Source organism: Sinocyclocheilus grahami, unplaced genomic scaffold (genome assembly GCF_001515645.1).
Source record: "Sinocyclocheilus grahami isolate Dianchi unplaced genomic scaffold, SAMN03320097.WGS_v1.1 scaffold730.1, whole genome shotgun sequence".
NCBI lineage: Eukaryota > Metazoa > Chordata > Actinopteri > Cypriniformes > Cyprinidae > Sinocyclocheilus > Sinocyclocheilus grahami.
Genome location: NW_015505909.1, coordinates 674,388 through 696,479, shown reverse-complemented (window position 1 = coordinate 696,479; position 22,092 = coordinate 674,388). Strand labels below are relative to the sequence as shown.

The following is a 22,092-nucleotide window of genomic DNA, read 5'->3' as shown; positions in this document are numbered from 1 at the left end:
AGAAATTTAGTTATTGTTTGCTGCTATATATATATATATATATATATATATATATATATATATATATATATATATAATTCCCAACATTAATTTAGACTAAATTGCCATTACTCATCCTGGTGCATTAAAAAAAATAAAAAATAATAATATATATATATATATAAGACACTTAATATTCTGTAATATTATTGACCTGCAGTGACACTATCAGATTATTTGAACTGAATCGAGCTGAATAATGACACTGCTTGCAGCTGAAATTGAACTTGATGCTGTAAATGAAACATAACAGATGTAAGTGAAACATGGAACTGCTTTACATCTTCTGATCTTTGGAAGAGCAAAAGGTTGTGTGCCAACCACTCACATTTCAGACAATGGCTTTTAATGGGGACATCAACAAGCCTGACCTGTAAGCGCTACAGTATTCATCTGCGGTGTTCATTTAAATTAAGAATAATGTAATTCTCTGTTGGGATGGTGTGTTATTTTGCCCATCTCCTTCAAGCCGGAGCGTCTTCTGTCACGCTATCACACTGATATTACCCCAGCAGAGAGCTGACATTTAGAACAGGTGCTCAGCTGTGCTCCATAATTAACCTGCTCTCTGTTTCTGTCTGTCTCGCAGCGTGCCAGTGTGCCCATGTGGGAAATAACTGTGACGCTAACACAGGTCAGTGTATCTGTCCGCCCAACACCGTGGGAGAGAGATGTGACAAATGTGCGCCCAACCACTGGGGTCACGACATCAGCAGCGGCTGTAAGGTACGGCTCACACCGTCACGGCTTCACTCTGTCTGCTCTGGCTGTGTATATTTATCTTCTGCCGAAACATCATTATTATTCACCCTCTGTAAAGTCTTGTCGAGGTGAATCTTTGAGTTAATGTCGCAGAGAATAGAAGGTGAGCTTGTGGGGATGGGTGGGGTGTGGGGTGGGGAACATTATGATACACCTGTTCTGATATCATAATGAAGAAAAGTAGTAGTAGTTTTGCATAATCTTTTACTCTCTTCCTGGTTCCAATCTGGATCCTCGCAGCAGCATTTTGAACTGAACTTACAAACTCCCATATGTAATGGTTCATAGTAATCAGCCCTGAGCTGGAAACTATATATGTGACTATATGTTTTTTGTTTGTTTGTGTATCAAACTTTGAAGCTGAGTTAAAGATGATGTTTGTGTGTGCAAATTTAAGGGCAAGATGTGGTTGGCAGAAACTGTGCTACGAATATACAGGTGGTGAGACAGAAAGCCACAGAGTTAACCAGAAGTTACCTATCCATAAAACATAGTGAATATTCATGTATAGATGGTGCACAGTCTTATGCAAACAAATAACAAAAAAATGTAACACAAAACACCCTAATGTACACTCTAAGAAAGGTCTGTACTGTAATGTGAAGGGATTTTCTATATTGGTTTCTCAGGTGTTTTCCCTATGTTTTGAATTATGCATTGCATTGTGTTGTGTTGTAGGGTAATGTCCATTTAAAGGAAATGTCCTTATGGGACATTATCAGATTAAAATACCAGTTTAAATTTCAGAGATTTAACTTAACTTCAGTGCCTTATGGTGGGGTGACTTAAAACACTGGCTCAATTTACCCCACAGCATTTGGCTCACTTTACCCCATAGCTGCCATTTTGGAAAAAACTCTGACTTACCAATTCAGGCTAATATTTATCTAAATGATTTGCATGGTTTTATATGTTCCTAAATCACCTAGATGCATCATAAATATTTTTAGACCTGGTTAAATTTGCTTTGATGTAACAGCCATTACATCTGCTATGCTAAAAGTTTACTTTGACAATCTCACTGGCTCAACTTACCGCTCTCTCCCTAAACATAATATATTTTTTATTTCCATTTTTCTACGATGTACATTACTGATAACAAAAATAATAAGAAACAAAACTATTTAAATAAAATATAATAATAATTGATGGTTTCTGCAAGGACTTCTGGGAATGTCCTTTTCCTGTTATTATTATTTTTTTTTTCATTGTAAATTATACAGTAGTTCATAGTTTTCACTTGAAAAAAAACATAAATTTAACAGTATTTTAAAGTAAAGCTACGTATAATGCAATGTTAAATAATTTTTCACCATATATGTTAAGGTAACTTACAGTACAGTTAATCAGTTAATAGGTTTTTACTGTTGCATGCATCAGTACATTGGATGAACTACATTTGTGTGGTGTCATATAATGAACTGACTACTTAGGTGCTGATTACCAATACATTTGTTTTTCAAGTCTCAGATCACCCCTCTCTTTCCTTTGATATCTGCAAACGTGACTTTTCGGTGACAGTGTAATTGAATGTGATTCATAAGCATTGCATTTTATGCAGTGGCACATACAACACACAGGTTAACATCGCCTTACCTAAAGCAATTTCTGGTAAAACTTACCAAAAGGTTGGTAGCCATATAAACTTTAATGTCTCTGTAGTAAACAGAGTTTGTAAGGCATAACAACAGTATGAGATGTTGTGTTTCTGAAAAATATTACCTATATATATATACACACACACACACACACACAGTGGGTATAGAAAATAATTTGTTGCTTTGCATCCGGAAATGAAGACAGACACAGTTTTTTGTTTCGTCCAGCTGTATTTACTCAGTGCAACTTATAACATCCAAGTGAAAGATATAACCTCAACCAGAGGTCAACCGGAGTCTTAAACCAGACTCACTGAGTTGGAAAAAGGATCAGCCCCCTCCTAAAAATGACTTGTAAACTCAATCAGGTCTAGTTCATCAGCTTCTCAATGGCACACAAAGCCATTTGACTTTCATCTGTGATCAGCTGTGCTCATTTTGATTAGCTCAGCATGAAAAGAGCTTTCCTGGAGCATTTCAGTCCTTGGTAGTGCAACTGAAGCAAACTATCAACTATGAGCTGCAAGGCACTGTCAAAAGATCTCCTGGATAAAGCTGTGGACAGGCACAAGTCAGGAGATGGAGACAAAAGCATTTCAAAGGCTTTATCAATGCCTAGAAGCACCGTGAAGTCTATTATTAAGAAGTGGAAGGTATTTGGTGCAACACAGACCCTCCCTGGATCAGGACGTCTCTCCAAACTGGATGAAAGGCCCTGTTGAATAAAACAGCATATGCTGGTTAGGTATGTTTTGAAGTGTGGCAGCTGGTTTCTTAGTTGGTCATGAGCTGGTTTAAGCTGATCATGTGCTGGTCCTAAGCAACTAGCTCCTGCTTAGGACCAGCTCATAGCCAGCCTATAACCAGCTCAGGACCAGGTTAAACCAACTCAAACCAGCTGCCATGCTTCAAAACATACATAACCAGCACTCGTCAGAGAGGCGACCAAGAGACTTACAGCAACTCTAAAGCAGTTGCAGGAATTTTATGAGAAAGAGTGGTCATTGTGTGTATGTGACAACAATATTACAAATTCTCCACAAATGCGGCATGTATGGGAGGGTTGCAAGAAAAAAGCCACTCCTCAAAAAGGCTGCATGCAATTAGACTGAGCTTTGCCAAAACACACCTTAAAGATTCTGAGGCAGATGAGACTAAAATTGAATTATTTGGCCTCAACACCAAACGATATGTCTGGCAGAAATCCACTACAGTTCACCATCCAAACAACAGCATTACTTCAGTAAAGCATAGAGGTGGTAATGTCCTGTTATGGCGTGTTTCTCTGCAGCAGGGACTGGAGCACTTGGCAGGACAGAAGGAAAAATAAATTGGTCAAAATTCTTGAATGTCCTTGCATGGCCTCGTCAGAGCCCAGACTTAAACCCCACTGCAAATCTGTGGAATGACCTGAAGACTGCAGTCCACAAACGCTCACCATCAAATTTAATTGAACTTGAGCAGCTCTGCAAAGAAGAGTGGGCAAATGTTGCAAAGTCTAGATTTATTAATAGAGACATATCCCAACAGACTAAAGTCTGTAAGGTGGTTCAACAAAATACTGGCACAAGGGGGTGATACTTTTCCAACTCAGTAATTCTGTTAAATCAACCGGCCCCAAAACAGAGCCTTGAGATACCCTGCAGGTGATAGATGTAGAGGAAGAAATGTAATTCTCAATTTCAATGGAAAAATCTCTCGCCTTAAGGTAGGAAGAGGAGCAGCCAAGGGCAGTGCTGAGAATTGCGTCTTATTCTGACTGATTTTCTATTAAGTGGCAAATAATGCTCAGCCTTGCCTGCCCTGATCAGACTTTACAACACTTAATGGTTCAGAATGGATCCTACATTTTCAAAAGTGTTCAGTCACATGCAGGGAAAGTGAATGCCATTTTAATTAAATGTTATGCATATTATGAATTATATGTGTGTAATTTTCTCTCTTTCTCTGTAGTCATGTGGCTGTAACGCGCTGGGGTCTGTAGCACAGCAATGTAACGTGAACACAGGCTGCTGCATGTGCCGTGAGCAGTTCAGGGGTGAGAAATGTGACGAGTGTAAGCTGGGTTACAGAGACTTCCCACAATGCATTTCCTGCCAGTGCTCGGCGGCAGGCTCGTCACTGGACACCTGCGATGCAGAGTCTGGTCTCTGTGCATGTGCAGACAGAAGTGGGCAGTGCTCATGCAAGGTAATGACATTGAGCTTGAAACCCGACTCTGATTCATCCAGTATAGCCACTGTTGTACAGTAAATTGTGATCAAAGGGATTTTTCAGCAGAACTGCCATGTCATAATGACTATTAGGGGTATAGAAATGCACTGCCAATTAATTATTGTATGATGCTCCAATCTGATAAAACTGCTGTTCCCACATGACAGCTGTGAGAGAGACTGTCCTGGGCTACCTTTCCCAAAAGCATTGCAAGCCTAAGTAGATCATAAAGATCACTGATGCTGATGGTTTCTTTGATCTGCTTAGGGTTACAATACTTTGGGGAAATGCAACTCTATTCTTTAAGGTAGCTGTAAAACAACACACACAGTACTAATGTGAATGTATGTGTTCAGGCTAACGTGGAGGGAGTGAAATGTGACCGCTGTAAGGTGGGCTCGTTCAGCCTCAGTCACAGGAATCCACTGGGCTGCAGTCAGTGCTACTGCTTCGGCTTGAGCAGCTCATGTACAGAGGCCACGGGACTCATCCGTATGAGGGTGAGTAAACACACACAAGTCATACACAAGTCAAACACACAACTTGCATTTTACTTACGTTTTAAATTTTTTTACCTTACCATATTTAATTACTGAATTGAATGTGATCCCTAAGCATTGTTTACCATTACATTTTATCCAATAGGACATATGACACAGGTTAACATCTCCTCCTTATATAAAGCAGTTTCTGGTAAAACTTTTCTTACCAAATCGGTCATAGCTATCTAACTTTAATGTCTCTGTGGCAAACAGAGTTTGTAAGGCAGAACTCAGTTTTAGTAGAAGCAGAGTATTGTCAAATAATAGTATGAGATGCTGTGTTTCTAAAATTTTATACCTAACAGGAGAATATATATAATGAAACCGGGCCCAAAACGGAGCCTTGAGGTACCCCGCAGGTGATAGGTGCAGAGGAAGAAGAGAATTCTTAATTCTCACTTCAAATTTAATTATTCAACACATAATATTGTTCCTCATTTGAAAAACCTCATTACCCCTTGTAAGGGAGCATTGGATTTGACAATTGCAACATTTTTTTTAATTTAGGTGGAATGAGAAGTAAATAATCTCATCGAAGTTTCTTTTACACATACAGTGTGTCAGGTTCAACTATTAACTAACTATTCAACCCGGTTACTCAAATGTTTTTTCTTTAAAGTATGAAAGCTTTCAATAATTATAAACCATTTTGACTGTTATTTTACAGAATTATGAGCGTTTATGATTCTTAACCAAAGGATATGTTTTAATTATTATTTGCTTTATATGTTGGTTGTGATGGTGTGGATGAGAAGAGGACACAGGTGTCTGTTTGTGTGTGTGTTTTGATGGCTTTCTTAATCATCTTGTTCCGAGGTGGGCTGAGACGCTCCGGTTACCAGGGAAACAGTAAATATTAATAAATATCAAGTGCTTCCTAGATGTCATTCTCCCTCAACCATATTCACAACAGGACAGAATTAAGTGTGCAGGAGCAGCAGAGCAGACAGAGACAAATATAGAGAGAAAGCGATGACGCACAGAGCCAGAGCCCTTGTTTGTTTTAAAAAAGGGTTTCCTGCATGTTCAGAAACTCGTCTTAATCCTCAGCATGTCCATGGAGAAAAAAAGCAGAATATGGCTGAATGACACTCTTCCAATGTGATGAAATCGACAAACAAATTAAACAAAGATTGCTGTTTAAAAGTTCATTTAAGTTTCGGAGAGGAGTTTGGAATCCTTTAGCTCATTTTTGGGAAAACGAGATATTTTTTCTAAGTCAGTGAGTCGTGAGATTGTGTGTTGATGTGAGGGTAGTTTAGCTGCCCTGTGGGGTTCCTCACACACACACATTTACCAAACTATGCCTCTCAATACACACACAAATATATCCTCAAAGACACTGACGCTGAAACACAACACTATTACACTATTTTGTGTGGCAATTTAACCCTGCTTACTTAATAAAAATCTCTGGAGCACTAATGACAAAAAAAATGTCATAATCTTTCTTTGAGATGTAATAACTTTCTCCACCTCTGAAACATCTGCTGTGTGGGTGAGCACAAACATTAACCAGTAATAATATCACAAAGCATTTCTCACAATCCAATCTACATTAGATCCCGCTGAATATTCAGCTTCACTTGGAAATATTACTGAAGTTAAATTGTGAATACCATTTCATGTTGACTTTGGAAGTTCAAAGTTAATTCAGCTTGATTGATTTAGATGAGTCTTTTGCTGTCCTATAGCTGACTCTGGTGCCAGAACAGACCGTTCTTCCTCTTGTGGACAAATCCAGTCATCAGGAGATCACAGTGGGTGTGAGCTTCCAGCATCCTGACATCATCGCTAATGCTGATGTGGTCCAGCAGCATCTGAGTGAGCCGTACTACTGGAGATTGCCAAAACAGTTCAAACGCTCCATGGTCAGTCTGCCACTATCAGTCTCAGCTTTTTCATTTTATTTTATATACATTAAATACACATTTACATACATTTATGTATACATGTTTGTTGCTAGAACAGGAGATTTGTGGTCAGTAAAAAATTGTAATGCTTGTTGTCAGTAATTAACAATCGGTCCCTATAGATTCTCTTTGCCACCTGGAAAATTCTCAGTCCCTTAAAGTGTATAACGGCCGGGAAGCAAGAAAACACACATCAAATTGTATTCTCAATACTTCAACTTTATTCATAGATACAAAAATATTATATAGGCATATGTCGAGGGGAGTTTCAACCCTTTAACCAATGAGGATATAGATGACATTTTGGATTTTGGCCAAGAATATGTGTTATATAAAATGGCCACATGTACAGGAAAATATGGACATATTAGGAATAAACTTGGCGAAGGATGCTGAACTATCTCCATAGTTCATCACGAACCCCATTACCTTGGAGTCCTAGCTTTCGTGTCCTCGTTTGAACATTTGAACCCAGAAAAGCTAATGCATACATGTGCGCATACGTACCTCGAATATGAGTAAGAGATATTAAAACATAATACAAGAGAGAGAGATCAGATGGAGGAGGGGGGAATCAGAGAGAGAAAACAACATTGCGCTGTACAGGGAGGGCGAGCAGAGAGGGAGAGAAGAAAAGGAGGGTGAAAACATCTGGAACAAATTCAGACAGAGAGTGTTTTCTAACACTTGTGAAAGAAGTCTCTTTTGCTCACCAAAGCTGCATTTATTTGATTAGAAATACAGTAAAAATAGTAATATTGTGAAATATTATAAAAAAAATTAAATATGTTTTCTATGTTAATATATTTTAAAAATGTAATTTATTCCTTTGATCAAAGCTGTATTTTCAGCATCATTACTCCAGTCTTCAGTGTCACATGATCCTTCAGAAATCATTTTAATATGCTGATTTGCTGCTCGAGAAACGTTTTTGATCAGTTTCGAAAACAGTTGTGCTACTTCATATTTTTGTGAAAACCGTGACACATTTTATTTTTCAGGATTCTTTGATGAATAGAAAGTTCAAAAGAACAGCATTTTCAGCATTGCTGAATAAAATAATGTATTTATTTAAATAAAACTGATGCCAAACTTTTTGAATGCAAGTGTACAGTCCAGTTGTTTCAATTATATAAAATATATTTTTTTAAATTTCAAGGCCAGCTAATGAACATTACAATGAGTCTCACCATTCGGAGGTTGTTCTTTCAGATAACAGCCTATGGTGGGAAGCTGAAGTATGCCATCTATTACGAGGCTCGTGATGAGACGGGCCGCACCTCTTACGAGCCCCAGGTCATCATAAAGGGTGGACCCAACAAGGACAAGGTCATGGTCCGCCACATGCCAGCACTTCAGATTGGCCAGCTGACCCGTCACGAGATTGATATAACAGAGGTGAGCCAATCAGGGATGAGAGTCAGCGCTCAGCCCCTCCCACTTACTGAAACACACAGCACATCACTTTTACAAGAGTGTTGACAGTGTTTGCATGTGCAGGAGTCATTCACATGATCTCATTTACCACAGTTACATCAACCATACACTAAAACACTGATGTTTTGCAGCACGAATGGAAACACAAGGATGACAGGCCGATGTCTCGTGAGGATTTCATGGACGTGCTGTTTCATGTCGAATATATCCTAATAAAGGCCTCACACGGCAGCGTCATGAGACACAGCAGGTAACTGATCTCAAGCATGGCCTACAACTGTATTTCAAATGTTATTCAACTTTCAAATTACGAGGAAGAACCTTGGTGATTATAGATAACTAAAGCTAAAACTTAAACCATAAAAAATGTTACTTGAAATAAAATAAACTTTAACTAAAATAAGGCAGCATTTCTAATTTTCATTTAGTTTAACTTGTACTAAATATAACTGAAACTAAAAATGAAATAATAATTAATAAAAACTGTATAGCCACATAAATAAAACTAAAAAAGGTGAAAAAAACATAAATAAATGACCAAAACTTCACAAAAAAAAATAATAATTCAAAATATGAATAAGAACTATAATGGGATCTATTATACTAAAATAACACTGGTAAGAACTTGTTTTATAAGTTCTAGTAATTTATGAGTTGTAATAAGTTTTGTAATACCAAAATAGTTATGAAGGAGCAGAAGCTCATATGTATGTGTGTGTGAACTGGTGTGATGTGCAGGATTTCTGAGATCACTTTGGAGGTGGCTGAGGTGGGGACGCCCTCAAAGGACAGTGAAATCGCCCATCAGATTGAGAAATGTGACTGTCCTCTGGGATACGCCGGTCTCTCCTGTGAGGTAAAGGCTTTTGTGCACAATATTTGACGTGTAAGAGCTGTTATGTGCTGGAAGGTTGTGATAAGACATATGTCATAAATGCTATTATTACCCAACTCTCTGTAGGTCAGATATTATAGCATAATATTGGTCAGATAATAGGGCATAGGCCAACGTCATAGTAAAAATAGTAAGGACACACATTTTCATGAAAACATTATGTGTTTTATATTTATTACATAGCATGGCTGAGATTGCTTCATCCACATAATAAACTCAATCTGATGTTCACAACATTACCAAAAAACCAACTCTGAAAAGTCCCAGTAATGCAGTTTCCAAATAGATTTAACGTGACGTCCTTGTCACAATAATTAGGCCGCTTTGAAAGGTGCTGACATGCCCTTTCATAACAGGGCTCTAGAAACACAACAGCTCTGGAAAAACAGGCCGAACAGCTGGATGTATCGCTGCACGACACTCATCATTACAGCCAGTGTTTCTGCTTCTCAGACTGGTAATGTGTTAAAGCGCTCTCTCGCCGCCAGTCTCCGCCCACAAAGCGCTCGTGTGAGATCTTTAACAAGCTCAAGCGTGCGAGACTCCGATTACAGATCAGCGAGAGTCAGTTGTTCACATTCAGGCTGGACGAGGCCGTGTGAGACAGATGGCCGTAACTCTGAAACACCTCATACTGTGCTTAATAAAGTATTTTTAAACAGGCGTTTAGCAAGTTCACCCTGAACAGATGGTGTACTAAATTGATGCGATTAATTTTGAAGAGCAATGGTGAGAGGGAGTGTTGCTATGGTTTCAATGGTTGAGGACTATATTTTTCCCCGTATGAACATGCTGGTCTACAATGTAACAATTTTTTGGTGTGGATTTGCGGCACGTTCCTGCTTAATTGAATCACAATGATTATGTGTGTCTGTAACCTCTTGCATACTTAAACATTAACTGTAGTACTGTCATATCCGAACGCCACAGCACTATGCTAACACATGCGCTGCAGAATGAACACGTTGTACAGGTTCATTTGTAACTATTTGCTATAATGTCTAAGAGTCTATGTTGTCTCCGTTGTCAGGTTTTGAGTGCTGAAATCTGAGAATGCAAAGTTCACCAGAATCACACTTAACTGAATATGCTTTTTTTTACTATAAAATGCAACATGCAGTAAATCACCGTTACACAAATTTGCGTTTTTGTAGTTTACACAGAGATGATAACGGGTTTTCAAAAACTTGCACTTTGAAACCCATTTTCAAAAGTTTGCATTTTCAGACAACCAAAACACTGTTGTCATGTGAATGAATGACCGAAACACACAAAAAAAGTCGTGCAATCACCCCCTTAGTTTCACATTCATATTATGAATATATTATTGTATTGTAAGAGGTTGCTGTAAAATCTTGCTGATGTAGTACAGTGTATTTGTGTAAATAACAGTGTGATGGCTCATGCAGGAATGTGCAGCGGGGTTCTACAGGCTCTCTGTTCATGCCGGTGGAGCCGCGTCCAGAGCGGGCTTTGGCACCTGTGTCCGGTGCCAGTGCAATGGACACAGTGACTCGTGTGATCCTGAAACAGCCGTCTGCCAGGTGCGTACACCCTTAATAAAAGCATTTATGAGCTGCATTCCTCTGAGTGGACCAAGTCCTTCCTGATTGGATTGGCTTGAGTGAGTGTCTCCCATTGATAGAGAGTTGACGTAGCATTGCTGGGCTGATGTGCATTCAGAACCTCTGAGCAACAGTATCAATGAACCATCACAGATGACAGTTGTCCAAAACCCATTTTCCTAAACTAAATGGTGCTGGAGCCATTTTTCAGCCAGGGGATCTTTGAGCCGCTCTCAGAACTGGCCTGCATTTCCATTGACTTGACTGCCCAGAACCAGCTTTTCTGCAGTGGAAATGTGGATTTGGCCAGAATGGATCCAGCACCGTGTTCGTGGAAACGAGGTGCAAGTAAAGCACCCTGGAAGAATCGGGTCTGTTGAGTCCACCAAAAATGGACATGCAGTCGAACTGTTCTCCAAACAGCTTGTACAGACCTTCTTCTGCTTTCAATTGCATGCATGCTAATAGCAATATCATTTGCATTTTACGGGTTTTCGCAAATTGAAAATGGTAAACGAGTGTGCAGGGGGGTAATCTGAGTAATTGAGGTACACAGAACAAGGCCCAGTAAAGCGCAACTTCAGCAGTCTGATTACTCTCCACTCTGAAAGCTGCCGCTCCTCTGTGCCTCTTTCTCGCCGTTTTTCTGCTCATTCTTGTTGTGAGACTTGGGCAACTTGAGAAATGCAGATCTCTTTACTTTGGCCAGCTTTCTGTTCTTAACGTTGCATTTCCACAAGATTAAGAGAGAGCTTTATGTGTTTCTTGAAAAGCTACATTTGTATTGATTTTATGTGTAATGAAATTAAGCTGTTGTCTTTCTGTTATCTTTTGTCTTACCAGTGTGATTATATGCTGTAACTCGTGCTGTCAATCAAGCAATTTAAATTTAAACCAGATGCATCGCAATTAATTGTACATATCAATATTTGCTGTCCCAAACTGAATTTGACTCGGAGACATTATCATGCATTATTCTGATGGAAAAATGAGACCCAGTGTCATGTTATGTGTAATTAAACTTTAAAAAACGAGTATCAAACCCTGCATTCTGTAAGATTGTGAGCTCTGCATTCATTCTGTGCCGTCTGCTCTCAGTAAGTGTGTTTTCTCTGACTGCAGACTGAAAAAAAAAAACTGAATTCTCTATTATGGAATTGTTTCAAAGCAGGTTTACAGAAAGTTGTGCTGTTAATAATGCCTCAGTGTTTTAACATGGAGCAGTTTTTGGGCTGGATGATATGACGATATAAAACAACGATCCCACAGATTGAGATTTAGCTGTTTTCATAGTGTTGTCTAGCACATGTATCAGTACAGCAGTGACATTTAAGAGATTGAAATATTGGCTGGTTTTGTTCAAAGCAAGCGATTCTCAAAAATTATTAATGAAAATAAGATCAGATGTCACAGATGAAAAGTCTGAAAAGCCATAAGGGGTGGTTAAGGGATTAGGTAATGGTTGGTTTAGTTGTAAACAATTCTCAGAACACATCAATAAATATACCATCTGTTGTCTTAAGTGAAAACTAGATGCTTATCAAAGAGTCTAATGTGAGTTTAACATTTTCCAACATGTTTAATTGGAAGTCATTTAAGTGTTAGGAAATATAGGATATGGCTTTCATTTTAATTAGTAGCATCTCTAATTTCAGACAGAATAACTATAACATGATGGCGTTACTAACTGTGAGCTGCTCGGTAGTCAACACATAATTATTTAATTGTGCAGTAAGCATTGTTAATGGTTTCATTTAAATGCATCAAATTGACAGCCGTAGTTATAACAGTATTATTACATGTTATACAGTCTTAATAGTGTTTTTATGCTTTTTTTGTTCTAGAATTGTCAGCATAACACAGTCGGCGATAAGTGTGAGCGATGTGCTGCAGGGTTTTACGGCGTAGTGCGCGGCTTTACCGACGACTGCAAACCCTGTGCGTGTCCGCTCCTCAACCCGGAGAACAAGTATGTGACACACACACACACACACACACACACTTTAGCTGTGCTAAGTCTAACTTTTGCTCTGTTTCTCTCAGCTTTAGTCCCACCTGTCAGACGGAGGGTTTTAGTGACCACCGCTGCACCTTTACCGACGACTGCAAACCCTGTGCGTGTCCGCTCCTCAACCCGGAGAACAAGTATGTGACACACACACACACACACACACACTTTAGCTGTGCTAAGTCTAACTTTTGCTCTGTTTCTCTCAGCTTTAGTCCCACCTGTCAGACGGAGGGTTTTAGTGACCACCGCTGCACCTCCTGTCCTGAAGGCTATGAGGGAAAACACTGTGAAAGGTGAAAACATATTTCTAAATGATGTAAAACAAGTCATTACTTACATGGCCGAATCTGTCAATAAAGTGTTGAAAATGAGTGTGCGTTTCCCTCTGCAGCATTGAATGTGAGTCGAGTTTTAAGTGTAACTAGTAATTTTTTAACAGAGGCCTCATAACGTGTTGAATGTGATTTCGGTATGCGCAGGTGCGCCCCTGGTTTCCATGGTAACCCGAGTGTGTTGGGCGGCCGGTGCGAGGAGTGTAAGTGCGACGCTTACGGTGCATTTCCCACAGTGTGTGACCCGCGCTCCGGACAGTGCCGGTGTCGTCCCGGAGCCAGCGGCCTGAAGTGTGACCAGTGCATGGAGAGGCATGTGTGTGGCCCTCAGGGCATCGTGTGTACGTATGACAAAACATGAGCAGTCTCCAGCCTCTCTTTGACCCTGACCCTTTTCTGCTACCGTGCCTTTAAGACTTCTGTGATGTATATTGAATATGATTAACTAAGTTAGGCTGATCTGATTTATCCTCTGTGTCTTTGTTTCTTAAACAGCCACTAATAACAGAGAAGAGATGCAGCCAAAACAAACAGCATTTTAATTAGACATGCTCAGATTTCCCCTCACAAAATTACTGTTTACTTTTGGTATAATTGTTGACTGATCATTTTCTCAGCTTGGAGAGATCAGATTGCATTGCTGCGCTAGACACCTGCTCCTCAGCACTGGGTTTGAAATCATCTCTTTTAGCAATTATGTGTTTTATGATAATTGTATTGGTTGACTGGACAGATTGGGTAATTATGCATGTGTTTTTTCTGTGTATGCGTGACGTGTGGTGCTTCATAATCCAGCATTCATTGTCAGGGATGTCATTTTTTTATATTTATATGGATTTTCGTATTTTCCAAACTGAGAAGCTTGGCCAACATGAATATATCAGTGTAGTAATTTACTGTTGTTCTATTAAATAAGTAAATAAATAATAATAATAATAATAATAATTTATTTTATTTATTTAAAATAATTACTGTACAATATAATTTACTATACTAACTATATTGTTGCAATAGTAATATATTATGTTGATTTATTTTTTATATTTTAAATGATAATTATTTTTATATGTGTGTTTGTGCACGTGTATGAGATGATGATGATGATGATGATAATTATTATTGTTATACTAATTTTTAATTAGTTAACTTTTTTACCGTACTATAGTATTTCTGTATATATTTCTGTAATTGTATTGCTCTGTCTAATTTTTATAATATAAATAATTTGTATTAGAAAAATTAAACAGATTTTTAAAAAAAAGTATAAAAAAAATAATAATTTAATGTAATAATATAATATATAATATAATAACAGTAATAATGAGTTCTGTATGCTTCATGAGTTAGTATGTATCAGGTTCGTGTCATGGGTCTGAATTGTGATTTATTTTTATTTTTTTCTGAAGTCAAAAATGTCAACAAAAAAACCCCTTTAATAATCATAATAATAAAAACGTAATACAACTCAAACAACTTGACTATATTAGAGTGCATACAGTTTTAAAAGTATGACCGCAGGACATTAAACTTGTTAGCATTAGATTTATGAGGTAAAATGACTTGGTCGGTGTAGCACAAATCATGTAAAGCCAGTAATATGTGCAGAATATGAATATGCACAGAATATGTGCAAAGGCTGGTTACACCGCTTGCCTTGTGGTTATCAGCCGTCTCGACTAATCTGACTCTTATAACTTATTTTCCTTCATGTTTATCCTGGTTCCCTTAGACTGTCATTGTTAATGCATTAAGCTATATGCAATTTATTTTACACTGAGGAATGAGTGAAGATATTTTGTTTAATATGGAGGCACCACCCTGCTGTAAAGATTGATCATTTTCACACCTTTACTCGTTCGGTCTTTAAAGGCGTCTTCACAGGAAATCTTAATAGCTCCATTTTTTTCAAGAGGTTAAATTGAGCGGTGTTTTGCATCCGCAGCGAAAGCCACGCGCCTGTCTGTGCCTTTTTTCCCTCCCGCTATCGCTCGTAGCATGTCAAACACTCATAATGGGCTGCCAGGACCTGTTTCACACTCTGTGTTAAATTTCACGCTTGAGAAGTCCTGCTCCCCTGAGTTTCCACCTCGCTCACGTTTAATCTAGAGAGAGAGAAGTGCTCGGGGACACGGCTCGCCCTCCGAGCAGGTGAATGGAGATGATGGAGGGATGCTGGATGAGTGCTGTTGTGATAGCAGAGACAAAAGAGGCCAATAACATTCGTTAACAGCATTGCCCCAGGACCTGTCCATCCTTGTTGTCCTTTCAGAGAGCGTGTGCCCTCACACACACACATATTCACAGACACTCATCCTGTGCACATGCCTTAATCAAATATGAACGCAGTACAAGTATGTGCACTCCTTTTTAATTTGCACTTCAGTAAATGTACAAATGGACTGCTAGTGTAACTCAAGTGTGTAATTCCTATGCGACTAATGTCTCAAAATAGGGCTGCAAGAGGTTTCCTGAGCATTCAATCTATCTTCTGTCAACTTGAACTTCTGTCAATCAATCAGATAGTCCCGCCCCAACATAAAATATCTAAAAACAAATAAATTGTTATTCATCTATTGCACAAAAGCAACAAGAACAACTAATATAAAATGTAAAAAAAAAAAGATTAACGGGGCAAACATAGGCAAGGTTTATATTTATAACACGTGTTTGCAGCTGAATTGTGATTTATTTTTATTTTTTTCTGAAGTCAAAAATGTCAACAAAAAAACCCCTTTAATAATCATAATAATAAAAACGTAATACAACTCAAACAACTTGACTATATTAGAGTGCATACAGTTTTAAAAGTATGACCGCAGGACATTAAACTTGTTAGCATTAGATTTATGAGGTAAAATGACTTGGTCGGTGTAGCACAAATCATGTAAAGCCAGTAATATGTGCAGAATATGAATATGCACAGAATATGTGCAAAGGCTGGTTACACCGCTTGCCTTGTGGTTATCAGCCGTCTCGACTAATCTGACTCTTATAACTTATTTTCCTTCATGTTTATCCTGGTTCCCTTAGACTGTCATTGTTAATGCATTAAGCTATATGCAATTTATTTTACACTGAGGAATGAGTGAAGATATTTTGTTTAATATGGAGGCACCACCCTGCTGTAAAGATTGATCATTTTCACACCTTTACTCGTTCGGTCTTTAAAGGCGTCTTCACAGGAAATCTTAATAGCTCCATTTTTTTCAAGAGGTTAAATTGAGCGGTGTTTTGCATCCGCAGCGAAAGCCACGCGCCTGTCTGTGCCTTTTTTCCCTCCCGCTATCGCTCGTAGCATGTCAAACACTCATAATGGGCTGCCAGGACCTGTTTCACACTCTGTGTTAAATTTCACGCTTGAGAAGTCCTGCTCCCCTGAGTTTCCACCTCGCTCACGTTTAATCTAGAGAGAGAGAAGTGCTCGGGGACACGGCTCGCCCTCCGAGCAGGTGAATGGAGATGATGGAGGGATGCTGGATGAGTGCTGTTGTGATAGCAGAGACAAAAGAGGCCAATAACATTCGTTAACAGCATTGCCCCAGGACCTGTCCATCCTTGTTGTCCTTTCAGAGAGCGTGTGCCCTCACACACACACATATTCACAGACACTCATCCTGTGCACATGCCTTAATCAAATATGAACGCAGTACAAGTATGTGCACTCCTTTTTAATTTGCACTTCAGTAAATGTACAAATGGACTGCTAGTGTAACTCAAGTGTGTAATTCCTATGCGACTAATGTCTCAAAATAGGGCTGCAAGAGGTTTCCTGAGCATTCAATCTATCTTCTGTCAACTTGAACTTCTGTCAATCAATCAGATAGTCCCGCCCCAACATAAAATATCTAAAAACAAATAAATTGTTATTCATCTATTGCACAAAAGCAACAAGAACAACTAATATAAAATGTAAAAAAAAAAAGATTAACGGGGCAAACATAGGCAAGGTTTATATTTATAACACGTGTTTGCAGCGTTGAGCAATGTAGCCAATCACAGACATATCTGTTGATTTCTGGATGCAATCAGAGGCGTTTAAGTTAGAATCCACTCACCGCTCAAAACGCCAGAGTTTTTGCGCAGTGCTGAGATTTGCGTGATCACGAATCCTCTCACGGGTGTAAACATTATGAATGATTCATTATGCATATATTCATTGTGTTATAACAGAGCTTTGTGAGATCGCGATGAACTGAGATGTCAGTTTTTTAGGGATTATAAAGGGAGCGCTCTTTGCTCATTCTGCCGTGTTTATATAGTTTTAATACATTTTTATTTCAGTTTTAGTTTTAGATATTTTAGTACAACAAGTTAAACTGTGTAATGTCTGCCCTGAGACCCTTAAGCATGCATATGCGTATCTGAGGGGTTTTTCTGTGTGACCTTGTAAGGTGGCATCTGATGGAGGATGCATGCATGCAGTGTGTGCAGTGTGATGCCTGTGGGGTGCGTGTGCATGTGTTACTATATGAGTCTGATGTGTTGATTTTTGACTTGTGTTTCCAGCGTGTGACGACGACTGCGCGGGACTCTTGATTCGTGACATGGATCGTCTGCTGCGTTTGATTGGCAGCGTCAATCTCACTCTGCCCCTCCCCCTGCCGTATAAAGTGCTGTATCGATACGAGAACATGACGGAGGAGCTGAAGGTGAGCATGAGCAGCAGAGCTCTGATCATCAGTGTCCTTTCACAGGGCCTCAAAACACCAAACCCATCCAAGTCTGGAAGATCTTTACTGTCAGTTTAACGCGCTAACTTACAGGATGCATTATTGAATTCAGAGGTGATCCCGCTCAATCATAAATTCAATAGCAAAATGGATTGCTGCTGAATAGCACATAATGCTATTAAAGGGATAGTTCATCCAAAAATGAAAATTACCCCATAGTTTACTCACCTTCAAGCCATCCTAGGTGTATATGACTTTATTATTTCATACGAATCCAATCAGAGTTATATAAAAAAAATGTCCTGGCTCTTCCAGGCTTTATAATGGCAGTGAATGGGTGTTATTTTTCAATAGTCCAAAAGAAGTCCAATAAAGCGCATCCATCCATCATAAAAAGTAGCGAATCAATGCGTTTTTATAAGAAAAATATCCATTTTAAAAATGTATGAACTGTAATTTTTAGCTTTAGTAATCTTTAACCACTAAGCATATACATATCTATGAGCGTAAGGTCCGGTGATAATATGCTAGTCTCGCGAGAACCGACGTTTTGTTAACAGGAGCAAAGGAAGCAAAGTTTCCATACTCGGCTTATATCAAAATCCTCCGACATTCTTCTTTACAAATCTTCGCTTCGTACTTCTAATTCGTGACCGGTGTTTTGTTACGCTCTCTCCTCTGCGCTTCCTCATTCGTCACTTCTCACCGGACCTTACAATACACCTACTTCATCCGCCTGAACGTTAGCGCAAGCTAGAAATTACGGTTTATAAAGTTTTAAATATAGATATTTTTCTTACAAAAACGCATTGATTCGCTTCAGGAGGCCTTTATTCACCCCCCGGAGGCACTTTTTTTATGATGGATGGATGCACTTTATTTGACGTCTTTTGGACTGTTGAAAAATAACACCCATTCACTGCCATTATAAAGCTTGGAAGAGCCAAGACGCTTTTAAATATAACTTCGATTGGATTCGTCTGAAAGAAGAAAGTCACATACACCTAGGATGGCGTGAGGGTGAGTAAATCATGGGGTCATTTTCATTTTTGGGTGAACTATCCCTTTAATTACATTTTTTAATCAATTGACAGTCCTATTTTTTTGAGAGTTTATTTACACACATACTGTACACATGTAAACACAGCCCAAAAAATGTCTGTAAAATGTTTTCTGGTACAACTTGAATTGTTTGCATACTCCACCTGAATAATGACACCGAGAAGCTGAAAAAGCACAGTCAGAACTGTGTCTTGAACACAGAAACTAAAGCAGTAATCATGTGCTGTACTTCATCTGTTTAAGCTCCGGTAGGACGGCAGGTTCGTTTGGAGAAGCTCTAATCACGTCAGACGGACTGATCTTCTGCTAATTAGCATCTATATTTGAGTTGTTTACAATATCGTTTTCCATGTATAGCTCGAATTATTCATTACATGACTCATAATTCAGTGATGTCAAATGAGGCCGGTGTCATCCTGGTTTCCATGGTGACACGTCTCTGTCCGTCAGTCGTGTGTTGATGGTAATGCCGTGTCTTTGGTCGTGTGTTTGCAGCACATGCTGTCCCCTCAGAGAGCCCCGGAGAGACTGCTGCAGCTGGCCGACAGTAACCTGGGCAGTCTGGTCACTGAGATGGACGAACTGCTCAGCAGGGTGAGTCTCTCACACGGTAAACATCAGGCCTGAACCTGATCTAATCAGTCCTTACGGTATGGAGTGTGCGCAAGCTAGAAATTACGGTTTATAAAGTTTTAAATATAGATATTTTTCTTACAAAAACGCATTGATTCGCTTCAGGAGGCCTTTATTCACCCCCCGGAGGCACTTTTTTTATGATGGATGGATGCACTTTATTTGACGTCTTTTGGACTGTTGAAAAATAACACCCATTCACTGCCATTATAAAGCTTGGAAGAGCCAAGACGCTTTTAAATATAACTTCGATTGGATTCGTCTGAAAGAAGAAAGTCACATACACCTAGGATGGCGTGAGGGTGAGTAAATCATGGGGTCATTTTCATTTTTGGGTGAACTATCCCTTTAATTACATTTTTTAATCAATTGACAGTCCTATTTTTTTGAGAGTTTATTTACACACATACTGTACACATGTAAACACAGCCCAAAAAATGTCTGTAAAATGTTTTCCGGTACAACTTGAATTGTTTGCATACTCCACCTGAATAATGACACCGAGAAGCTGAAAAAGCACAGTCAGAACTGTGTCTTGAACACAGAAACTAAAGCAGTAATCATGTGCTGTACTTCATCTGTTTAAGCTCCGGTAGGACGGCAGGTTCGTTTGGAGAAGCTCTAATCACGTCAGACGGACTGATCTTCTGCTAATTAGCATCTATATTTGAGTTGTTTACAATATCGTTTTCCATGTATAGCTCGAATTATTCATTACATGACTCATAATTCAGTGATGTCAAATGAGGCCGGTGTCATCCTGGTTTCCATGGTGACACGTCTCTGTCCGTCAGTCGTGTGTTGATGGTAATGCCGTGTCTTTGGTCGTGTGTTTGCAGCACATGCTGTCCCCTCAGAGAGCCCCGGAGAGACTGCTGCAGCTGGCCGACAGTAACCTGGGCAGTCTGGTCACTGAGATGGACGAACTGCTCAGCAGGGTGAGTCTCTCACACGGTAAACATCAGGCCTGAACCTGATCTAATCAGTCCTTACGGTATGGAGTGTGGAAGTCAAGAACAAAGAAGCTGCGTTGCAATCACTTGTTCACTAACCGTCTAAACCAGGGGTGCCCAAACTCAGTCCTGGAGGGCCGGTGTCCTGCAGAGTTTAGCTCCAGCTTGCCTCAACACACCTGCTGGTAAGTTTCTAGTATGCCTAGTAAGAGCTTGATTAGCTGGTTCAGGTGTATTTAATTGGGGTTGGAGCTAAACTCTGCAGGACACCGGCACTCCAGGACCAAGTTTGGGCCACCCTGGTCTAAACCATCTAAATTCAGCATCAAATTTAGTATTAACTGAAAGTCCACACATGCAAACATCTCCTGGTGGCCTTCGTTGAGTATAAATGTGTTGCTGTTTTTTAATAGATATTGGTATTATTAGGAACTGAACTGTGTGACCCTACATTAAGTTTTACTTATTTCACAGTAAAAAGGGCCATTTGGGGCACAGAGTCTCTTCTGCTCATCAGGGATGCATTGAACAAAAATACAGTAACTTCAGTAATATTGTGAAATATTATTTCAATTTAAAATAACTGTAATGTATTTCTGTGATGCGCAGCTGTATTTTCAGCATCATTCCTCCAGTCTTCAGTGTCACATGATCTTCAGAAATCAGTATAATATGCTGATCTGCTGCTCCAGAAACATTTCTGATTATTATCAATGTTGAAAACAGTTGTGCTGCACAATATTTTTGTGGAAAATGTGATACACTACCATTCAAAAGTTTTGGGTATGTAAGGTTTAAAAAAGGGGAAAAATTAATAGGCTACTTATTTTATTCGGATTAAATTGATCAACAGTGACAGTAAAGAAAATGCTATTTCTAACAAATGCTGTTCTTTATCAAAGTATCTTGAAAAATAAAATGTATCTCAATTTCCAAAAAAAATAAATTAAATCAGCAGCAACTGTTTTCAACATTGATAACAATCAGAAATGTTTCTTGAGCAGCAAATCAGCATAGAGGTGTCAGATCTAATGTGTCTCGTTGTTTTTATCCTGAGGCTGCTCGGCTTCTTCACACAACTGCAGAAGAGCATGTGAGGCTGATCTGAGACTGTTCCTTAAAATCTTTCATTGGGTTTTTCTCATGCAGGCAACTAAAGTGTCTGCTGATGGACAGCAGACGGCAGCAGATGCAGAGCGGAGCCGCAAAGGAGCCGAGGACCTGGAGCTTTACGTCAGGAACACACTGCTGGCTGCTGAAGGTACCAACAAATATCAAACTGAGGAAATGGATTTGACTGGTCCAGCTGAAATTATGATTTTAATGAGGTTTTCATGGGATCAGTATGAGATTAGCTGAGGTTTAGGTGATGGTTGGATGAGGCTGAGGTGAGAATGGGGCTTTGTGTGTGTCTGTGTGTGTGTGTGTGTGTCTGTGTCTGTGTCTGTGTCTGTCTGTGTCTGTGT

General features: G+C 39.2%; 1 protein-coding gene across 1 annotated transcript in view; it reads left to right on the top strand.

The window, feature by feature from the left end:
* The window catches only part of lama2 (laminin, alpha 2), a gene marked incomplete at its 5' end in the record, with an annotated part of 106,098 nt that overhangs the window by 39,145 nt on the left and 44,861 nt on the right, over positions 1 to 22,092 (top strand). Inside the window, 14 exons of the mRNA XM_016244669.1 lie at positions 629 to 765; positions 4,353 to 4,589; positions 4,970 to 5,113; positions 6,850 to 7,026; positions 8,281 to 8,466; positions 8,637 to 8,755; positions 9,244 to 9,361; positions 10,810 to 10,944; positions 12,810 to 12,934; positions 13,183 to 13,269; positions 13,456 to 13,649; positions 17,815 to 17,957; positions 19,536 to 19,634; positions 21,776 to 21,887. Of these exons, the coding sequence (XP_016100155.1) occupies positions 629 to 765; positions 4,353 to 4,589; positions 4,970 to 5,113; positions 6,850 to 7,026; positions 8,281 to 8,466; positions 8,637 to 8,755; positions 9,244 to 9,361; positions 10,810 to 10,944; positions 12,810 to 12,934; positions 13,183 to 13,269; positions 13,456 to 13,649; positions 17,815 to 17,957; positions 19,536 to 19,634; positions 21,776 to 21,887 (2,013 nt within the window). The remainder of the gene's footprint in view (positions 1 to 628; positions 766 to 4,352; positions 4,590 to 4,969; positions 5,114 to 6,849; positions 7,027 to 8,280; positions 8,467 to 8,636; positions 8,756 to 9,243; positions 9,362 to 10,809; positions 10,945 to 12,809; positions 12,935 to 13,182; positions 13,270 to 13,455; positions 13,650 to 17,814; positions 17,958 to 19,535; positions 19,635 to 21,775; positions 21,888 to 22,092) is intronic.